This window comes from Halyomorpha halys, unplaced genomic scaffold, assembly GCF_000696795.3.
Source record: "Halyomorpha halys isolate HHAL.00 unplaced genomic scaffold, Hhal_1.1 Scaffold64.1, whole genome shotgun sequence".
Taxonomy (NCBI): domain Eukaryota; kingdom Metazoa; phylum Arthropoda; class Insecta; order Hemiptera; family Pentatomidae; genus Halyomorpha; species Halyomorpha halys.
In genome coordinates, this window is record NW_027116348.1 from 1,870,326 (window position 1) to 1,879,690 (window position 9,365).

The 9,365-nt window shown below is 29.9% G+C and overlaps 1 protein-coding gene across 1 annotated transcript in view; it reads right to left on the reverse strand.

The window, feature by feature from the left end:
• Nucleotides 1-9,365, reverse strand: part of LOC106692630 (aminoacylase-1) — a gene marked incomplete in the record, with an annotated part of 36,448 nt that overhangs the window by 6,738 nt on the left and 20,345 nt on the right. The window contains 2 exon segments of the mRNA XM_067053156.1: nucleotides 1,449-1,633; nucleotides 3,685-3,831. Coding sequence (XP_066909257.1) covers nucleotides 1,449-1,633; nucleotides 3,685-3,831 — 332 coding nt within the window.

Genomic DNA, 9,365 nt, shown 5'->3' on the forward strand with positions numbered 1-9,365 from the left:
CCAACTTCTCTTGAATATCTACGGTCAACTATCTTCACCTTTTTAATATCAATGATATATTTTATAAAAACTAGAATATGAATATGGAATATATCTAAAATTATGAAGTTAAAACTTGCAATTATCAATCAATAATATTTTAGTAAAACGTTTCAAGTGAAAACAATTTCAGATTAATAAACAACTATATATTCATAATTAATATATATATATATAAGTATACGTTCATAATTATAATCTATTTTAGTCCACATTTATATTGAATGAAAAATTCTGTTTAGATATATTTTTTATTGTCTTTATTACTATGTTTTATTTGATGGCAGGTATATTGAGTTTGAAAGAAAAGAAACCCTGATCTTTTTATAAAATGTTTAAAAGAAATAATTATTATATTTTTAATCAAAGCTTGTCTGTTTTTATCGATACTTTCCTCTAATAATAACAGTCTTAAATTAGATCAGCCATTGATCGGCATGTATTTTTAATGAATTTGAGAAAATTTAGCAATGTCTTTCTATTTATACCATGCCCAACTTGTTTGTAAAAAAAATTAGATACATATCTATCACAAACAGGGTAAACAAGTAACTTTTTTCCTTCATTTAAATATTCATGGTACTATAGGCACATGGCTGTAAAACAGAGATAATACCAGCCAACAGGTTGTTGTCTTATAATGTTATACTGAGATCATCGACTTCCAAAGGTCGAAAACTTTATATACAGGACTTATATAAATGTCTGGCATAAACCAACGAATAAAATGGAAGTTTGAATATAATATTGACTAGCTTCCTCCCATGTATACCGTTATGCCACGAATCTTGTAACTCTCTGCCATAGAATACCTTCGCAAACTCTTCATGATTTTTTAAGCTACATAAAGTAATGGATTATCCTATCTTCTTATAGTGTCACAATAGATTACATAGCGATCCTTGGCTTTCAGCTCCATGATTTTCCCTCCTTTGATTCTATGTAACACATAGGTTTTCATCTCTGGGTGTATCTGTAAGATCTATAAAGACATTACTGTTTCTACTTAGTGTGCTCTAGGACTGCTGTAGCTGTTAAAGACTCCTGCGATCATAAATTTTGATAACGTCGCCGATCCATTTTAGTCTTTAAAATCTAACAAAGTTGAAGGGAGTCAAATATTTTCATATCCTATAAAAAAAAATAATATTTTAATATAATTATGAGAAATAATTAGTGTTCTCGAGTTTTGTAACTGTGAAGATACCATTGCTCTGTTAAACTATGCTGTCATAGTTCGAAATCTACAATACTACAATGTTAGTTTGGAACATTTTTGTGATAATAGTAGGAGTAAGATTTTATTTTTATAATTCTGCTGATTATACGAATGTTTTAGTACTATCAAACTAATCAGTAAATTAAAAAAAAAACTAAGCTTTTCTATTTGCAAATACACAATTAACAACCTGTAATGAAGTTAAATTTACTGTCGTAACATCCCCGAGGAAATACGTGTGTTTTTTCTGCTTCAGAGCCTCTTTACTTCGAAAATCCATAAAATGATCAATTACTACTCGAAGTTTTTCTCCAGCGGTGTTATCCCAGAGGAGTGATCCATGGCCCGATTGTCCAGGACAGTGAATACGAATAGCTAAAAAAATAAGTGACAAAATATTAATTATTGATTTTAATTGTATTATCCTATTATTAGTATTTTTGTATCGGTTATTTGTGTAAAAGTATCAGACATGGTATTACGGCGCAGGACCAATGAAATCCCTCACCGAAGAAGGGAGTAAATTTCCACAGTTCTTTGATAATGATAATTACTTGCTTTTAATAGATTTTTAACATAATTACATAAATATTCACAGACATTAGGATAGTATAGTAAAGCTTTTAAATCTAACCTACCTCACTATAACTCGCTTCACTATAGCTCGCTTGCTACAAAACAAACAAAATTCTGAAGTGGATCAGTGTGGGTACGTACTAAATATGAATAGATTGCACCTTAATTAACATACAACGTGTATACATTTATCACAAAATAAGTAATAAATTATTCGTTTTACAAATCTGTAAGTTAGTAGATATATAAATCATTATTGCTGAATAAAAGGGCACAATTTAATGTGCAAAGTATCCCAGTTCAACACAGTAACATCTCAAAAAATGGATATTTTTAGATATGCAGTTCAAAACAAGTATCTCGATTTTTTTTTTTTTTTACTCAGATTTTATAATCTATGTTTTACTATAATTCTTGAAAAAAGTATTGAAAAATAGTTTCACAATCCCATTTCCTAATAATCAATAATCCAATAAGAATCCGTCTTTATAATTTGGGTTTCTACAAACGGCCGAGAAAACTAAAATATCAATTCTGATAATAAAGTCTCATTAAATAAAAGCCTCAATTATGATAAATTTTCTTACAGGAAATTAAATTCTGTAACAATTTTGTTATTTAGGATTTTTCTATTTTCCACTCCATTTGCACCAAAATTGTAAAACAAATCAAAATAATAAAAAACAGTAAAATTTTGTTTGTATTTTTAATGATTTACGTCTTTAGGACGTGTCGGATCAAATAAGTAATATATATTAAATAGTATTAAAGTCTAATTTATTATCAGAATCTGTAAAAAAAAAAAAAGTATCTCATTTCTTCGGAAAATACAGACATAGTTACGCAGCAGAAGAATTGAAGAAGAATAGGACATCAATAATATTCCGAAAGATCCACATACCACTGTCATTATCCAGCCAAAATCAGATTTAAATTCCAAAACTCTGTTGAGGTGCTAGCATTATACGACTTTCACTTACCATTCTACATACGACCCAAAGTATTGTGTAGATCATAGCATTGTTATTTCGAAAAAAAAAAATCTAATTATTTTCGAGAAAAAAATATCTAAAAAGCGAGAGAACGCGAAAATTACGAACAAATAATTTTTATTTTGCTGTTGCTATAAAATTTCTATTTTAGAGTTTCTTTAGGAGGGGATAACGAATATAAAATTTGTACCTGAAAAGAATAAGACAGTTGAAGGAAGATAATGAAATCGGGAATGTTCGAGTGGTCTCGGTTTTTTCTTATATTATATTACCTCATTGTTTATTATTGTTACAATGAAAATTGTTTATTTTTTTTTTCAAATAAACAAAATTATTGGTATTTGAGGGCTAGTTTTTTTAATAAACCGTCATTTAAGCCCAGTCTATTCAAATAAGATAAGAGCTAGCTTATATTAAATACCGTTTAATTCTACATTTGCACGGCAAGTTTAATCAAAATCGTTTTATAGAAAATCGAAAAAAATGTAAAAATCTATTTTATATAGGCTTCTGCTCAGTCGATTTTAGCGAAAAAATTGTTTTCGCATCCCAGGTATATACTCGCCTTAAATATTTTATTTCAGTTTCATACGGCTTTTAATTTTTGAGATAGGTTGTTCAAATACACCCACGCACACACAAACACACATACTATTTGGCGAGACAATGTTTTATGGACTCAAGAGGACCTCAAAACATGCATTTATGTCGAAATCTCGAATTCAAACTTTTTAACGATCGTATACTTACCCTTACTATATTCCATATATAATTAAGAAAAGTAAAAATATAGAGGTTATGGGTACCTTGAATTTACAATAAAATAAGTAATTGAAGATGAAATAATAATAAACTTACACCACTTGCACCTTTCGTTGTTGAAAATGATGTAGTCGTCATTGTCCATGATGCTTCCTTCATCAATGTCGAAGCCCACATTCAGATTTTTAAATGTTTCCGTATGAACGAACTTCGCCATGCCGAGATCACTTCCGATTTCTTCATCTGATTGTTTTAAAGTGAAAAAAAATATTAATAATATTAAAATAGAACAAATTGCAAAATTTTATTTTAAAATTGAAAACATAAAATTATGATTATTTTATCTAATGTCAATATATCAACTTTTGGAATATTATTAAATTATCATTATCTGCATATCAAATAATAAATTAATCAAATAATAATGTAGCGAACATTTGCGTAATTAACTTGATTTTAGATGTAGAATTTTAAAGTGGATATATTAACTCTTGATACACTCCTCAAACGATTTATTCAATTTAATTAATTTTTGTCTATATTTACATAATGATAGTTATTATATAACAAACGAGTATGATTGATTTCCAAATGTTTCGGCTCAGAAATTACTTAATTTGCAGGAGGTTCGTCTTCAAAAATTATCCAACAGAAATTGAAGGTCTAGGAACTGGGTCGCTAGCTTAACCTGCGTGCAGCCATCTTGTCGCACCCTCAGATTGTCATTTGTTCAGATCAATGGCTCATTATCTTCCTGGTCGAAGGTTTTAATAGAACGAGCTATTCAGAGCCAATGTTTTCTAAGAAGACAATGGAATGGAATTCTGGCATAAAGAATTCGTGAGACAAGTACGCGCTGATCTGAAAATCTGTTGAATTCGTTATTATATTTTTATAGTTGATTTCATATATTTATTCAATCACGCTATGCGCTTATTTATCGTTTCACTATAAATTGTTAACTAAATTATCTTCTTGGCCACAAGAGTAATACTGCCAATGGGTAGTATCTCTACACGCCTATAACACTCCATTTTAACTAAGATCAAATTTACTGAATGTATTATATAATATACAGTTATAAATTTGAATAAAGATTAATGCAATAAAGATATAAAAAAAAATAATCTTCTCTTGGTAGTTTCTGATCTCTTTACAATATGGAGCGTCCAATAAAATTAATTATTTTTATAACCAGCTTTAGGTAATCATCAAATGAGACGAGATAAGTTGTTGTTATCAGCCTTATTATTATTTTATAGAATAGCAATATCACAGCCGTGTCGCAATTGGAGGATTAAAATAAATTCCAACAAATCCCATCAAATTACCTTTTGCCCTACTTCAATAATGTTGCCCTTACCCCTGTTGAACAGATCCGCTACCTTGGACTACATCTGGACAAACGACTAACCTGGAATCCTCACACAAGACTGAAAAGACAAGAAACTGCTCGTCGATTTCGACTATTACAGTACTTACTAGACAAACGGTCCAAACTTCCAATTCATTAGAAAAGACTGATTTACATGACAATTATAAGGCCTATCTGGACATACGGCGTTGAGCTTTGGGGCTCCACTAAACCTTCGAATTCCTCTCGTATCCAATCCTTACAATTAAAAATCCTCCGTAAAATCCTAAATGCTCCCTACTTTGTCACAAATAAAATCATCCACAAAGACCTTAATGTTCCATTTGTAACCGATCTAGCCCGAACCAGGGCCTTGTTTCATAATGAAAGCTAATAGTATTAGTTCAAAATACAAATATAGAAACAACGTGTTAATTACACTAATACTTATTTTTTTCATAATAGGGAGGACTATTAGTGATATTACAGGAGTCAAAAAGTACTAAAGTATAAGTTACTACGAATAGTATTCGTTTGTACTTTATTATAAAACAGGGCCCAGATATCAATCATTCCATTACAAACTCCCTAACCATTCAAACCCATTACTTTCTAATCTTACTTCGTCTTTTATTCCGGACAATCCTCTGAGGCGTCTGGAAAGAAGATGGCCTCCAGACCTTATATTGTAAAAATGTTTTTAGAGTGCTACCAATGGGTAGTTTCTCTACATGCTTGTACCATACCATTATGATTTCCTCAAATTTACTTGATGTATTTTATGTACAGTTGTAAATATCAATAATTAAATTTAAAAAAAAAAAAAATCATCAAACCTAGGAAACTTCATAATTTTGGCAATTGGTTTAAAAAAAAAAGAAAAATCTGCCTTGAATATAGATCAGTATAGTTTTTTCACCAATTCGATTGGTTGTTAATATGAGTGGGCAGTCAAGTGGTCGTTGTGCAGTACGTGGGTCCGATCGTGAAACAGGTTGGTATTTATTATTATTAGTTACATTTAAGAATGTTATTATGATAGGCAAGTAAATAACCGCTGACAACAAGGTTGCGTGTTCTGAACTGCAACATTTATTTAAAAGGAAACTGACATAGTAATAAATTCACGACAAGTCGTATCAGCGGGAGATAACCGGATCATGGCACTATTATTGAGAATTTGAATAGTTGCGCAGTTAGTTTTTTTGCATAAGTGTATTTAATTATAGTATAATTAATGTAATGGGCCTTATTTACATCAATGTTGTACTATTATTTGCGTGAACATTGTTTGAATCGGGTCAACAAATATTTTAAAGATATACGTAACTGGGTTTATTTAGAGTATGCAAGAAAAAAACAATATTGATGATGAAATAAAACCGAGGTTAAGGGCGGGAAATGTTTGTTATTTTTCAATTTGAAAATTAATAAGCTCGAGCCTTCTGTCCAGAAACTTATATATTAGAATTTACAAAATATTTTCCTTCCTACTGTTATTTAAGGATTCGAAATGTGGTCTCTTACATTAAAGTAAGAACAGCGCCTTAAGGTTTCTTAAATTGCGTCATGATTAGTCTGGTAGATTTGGGTTTGGTATCACTTGGATGTATGTAGCGATTGGTGTCGGCATTGAACCTTTGAGTTCGCTAAGCCATTGTTATTAATATACGTTACGGAATATTTCACTTGTGACAATTGATAATGGAAAATAGATAAATGTTATGGAGTAACTTCTATTCCTGGCAGGTAGAGTGACCAATAATAGTCTTATTACTACCTAAGACCATTACCTGGAGCCTCCAGCTCCGCGGAACTGAAACCTCCCGGGTCAGTGAGTTCCACAAGAATAAAAACTGCAGACCAAAATTCAAAGAGATACTTTGAAGTGGGGTTGAGAGCTCGTAAGGTGGTGGTGGGTCAACAGCGTGAAGGGTCAAACTTTTAGTTTACAAAGTATCTACAAGGTACGAATTTCAATGTAATGCATACATCAATGGAGGATATTTGGGATACATTTCCATGGAAAATATTTTTCCAACGTAGTCTTTAGAGAATCGTTTCTCCTTTTTTTTTTTTTTTTTATTGTAAACTATGGTTATTATCCTGAATACGTGATAAATTACTTCTTGAATGATATTTTTGTTTTATTGACAATCAATTTGATCTTGATATCCTCCATTTCACTGCTGCATTGTTTATAAAGAGTTTAGTTTAGAGCTGCAAATATATCAAAAATATAACATAACTTCTAGATATGACATAAAAAACTAAAATAAAGCATTTGTTCTTTTTTAAATTTCCATGTCCTAAGCTCAGAAGTTTGAAAATTACTGATCTACGTTCAGAGCAGATTTCCAATAATAATACAATATTTTTGGCATTCAAGTAGTTTTACTCACTATTACGTAGTAATTACATAGCAACGCTATATAGGTCTTAAAATTATGGGCCTTAACAAAATATTATGTGGGAAATCCTCTTCATCGATCCGGGTGCCGTTAAATATTTTACGCGGGGTCAACAACCAGAAGACATTTTTTCCTGATTACTGAACTGCCAGTTTTATGGTATGGTATTAATTATCAAATTAGATCCAGGAAACTTCCTCAGAAAAATGTGGAGCATCTTACGAGTTTGGTCTTTTGTTGATAAAAAAAAAGTTACATAGTTTCTTTTATTCCTGAGAAACCCACTATTGCTTACATTCAGAAGTTGTGGAAGAATTGCAGTGTTCAAAATCGTTTATAATTATTATTTGTTTAGAAATAGTTGTAAATAAACCCCGAGTAAAAAAAAAATACATATATATTTACATATCAGCATTTCGTCACATATTTGAATTTATAGAGAGAAAAGAAATAATGTTAAAACAAATAAACATTGATTTGTTTATTATTTTATTATTAATTAATAAAACATTTAATTTTTTTTCTCTTTCTAAATTCAAACAAGTAAGGAATTACAAAATAAAGAGAAAATAAATAAATGTTACATTTAAAGGTTCCAAGACAATAATTCAGATAAGTATGTATATACATGTATGTACAAAACGAGACTTGCATTAGCAAAGGGCAATCATTTTTTTTTTAATTATTAGAAAAATTGTTTTTCTTTTTATATTTCTTGGGGTTGTTACTACCTAATGATCAATACTCTACAGATTAATCATGAAAAATAGAGATAAATGAAGCAAAACATATTTTTTAATTAGAAAAAAAAATTAGTAAGTAGAATTTGGGAAAAACATTATGTTTGGATGGATGATATATTTAATAATATATCACCGCAATCTATCATTATAAATTATTGAAATTTCTTTTATTTGAACACTGAGTAAAGATCTCCACTAGTCCTTATCAAATAATGATAAAGTATTACATAAAAGCTTTTTATTTGTTCTCATTTAATTTTCATTATCTCGACGCAAGGTTGAATGAATTATTGCCTTAGTGCCATATAATATAAAGATCATTTATTTATTTTATTTATTTTTTTTTTGGAAATCACTAGTTTTCTCTTTACTTTTAAATTCAAACACGTAAGAAAATACTGATATGGAAATACTTTTTTTTGTTAAACTTTCGGGTTCATACAGATATTTTCGTCTTATTAAAATATATTAGTGAATTCTAATAATGTGGCCGTAATTCTAATAAAGTATTAGATAAAATATTCGGACTGAACGCAGCATTTAGGGGAGTGCACCCGGTTAATATAATTCAGGTTACATCATTGCAGCGTATAAGATGGACGTGTAAGGTTGTAGGACTTAGTAACGAGAGGATTCCTGAAATGTTAATAAACACTGAACGTCCGAGGATAGACCGAAACGTAGATGGGAGGATAGTGTTAAAACTGATTTAGTTGATTTGGGTTTGAAGGGGCCCCGCTGGAAATATGCATGTGGAGAAATATTGGTGACTTCGTCATCGAACCTCTGGGTTCTCTAAGCCTGTAGTATTAATATTAGTTAATTCTATCACTGAGAATCTTGCTCAACTTCCGAAGGTTAAAAAAAATATAGGTTCCTCAGAGATAAATTCTATTTTTGATATCAACTTAGCAATAATACACATATTCATTTAATGGTTTTTGTTTCATCCAGAGGTATAGGCAGTAATTTCCAACATTAATTTTCGTATCGGAATATCCGTTATATTTATATTTATATTATATCTAAAACGTATAAAACTACAATTCCTTCTTTTAAGAAACTTAACAATCGCTCATTTATGCAACATTCTTTGAATTATTAAAGCTTAATGCGCCCATACCTTACAATTGCTTTTCAGCAGTCACTTAAGAATCTTTGGAAATTTTTTTTTTTTAAATTAAGATTTATTTATTGATAGATATTACAATCTGTCACACAGTTGTGGGCAATAGGTAATAGTGATGAATGAATCTGATACATTCTAAA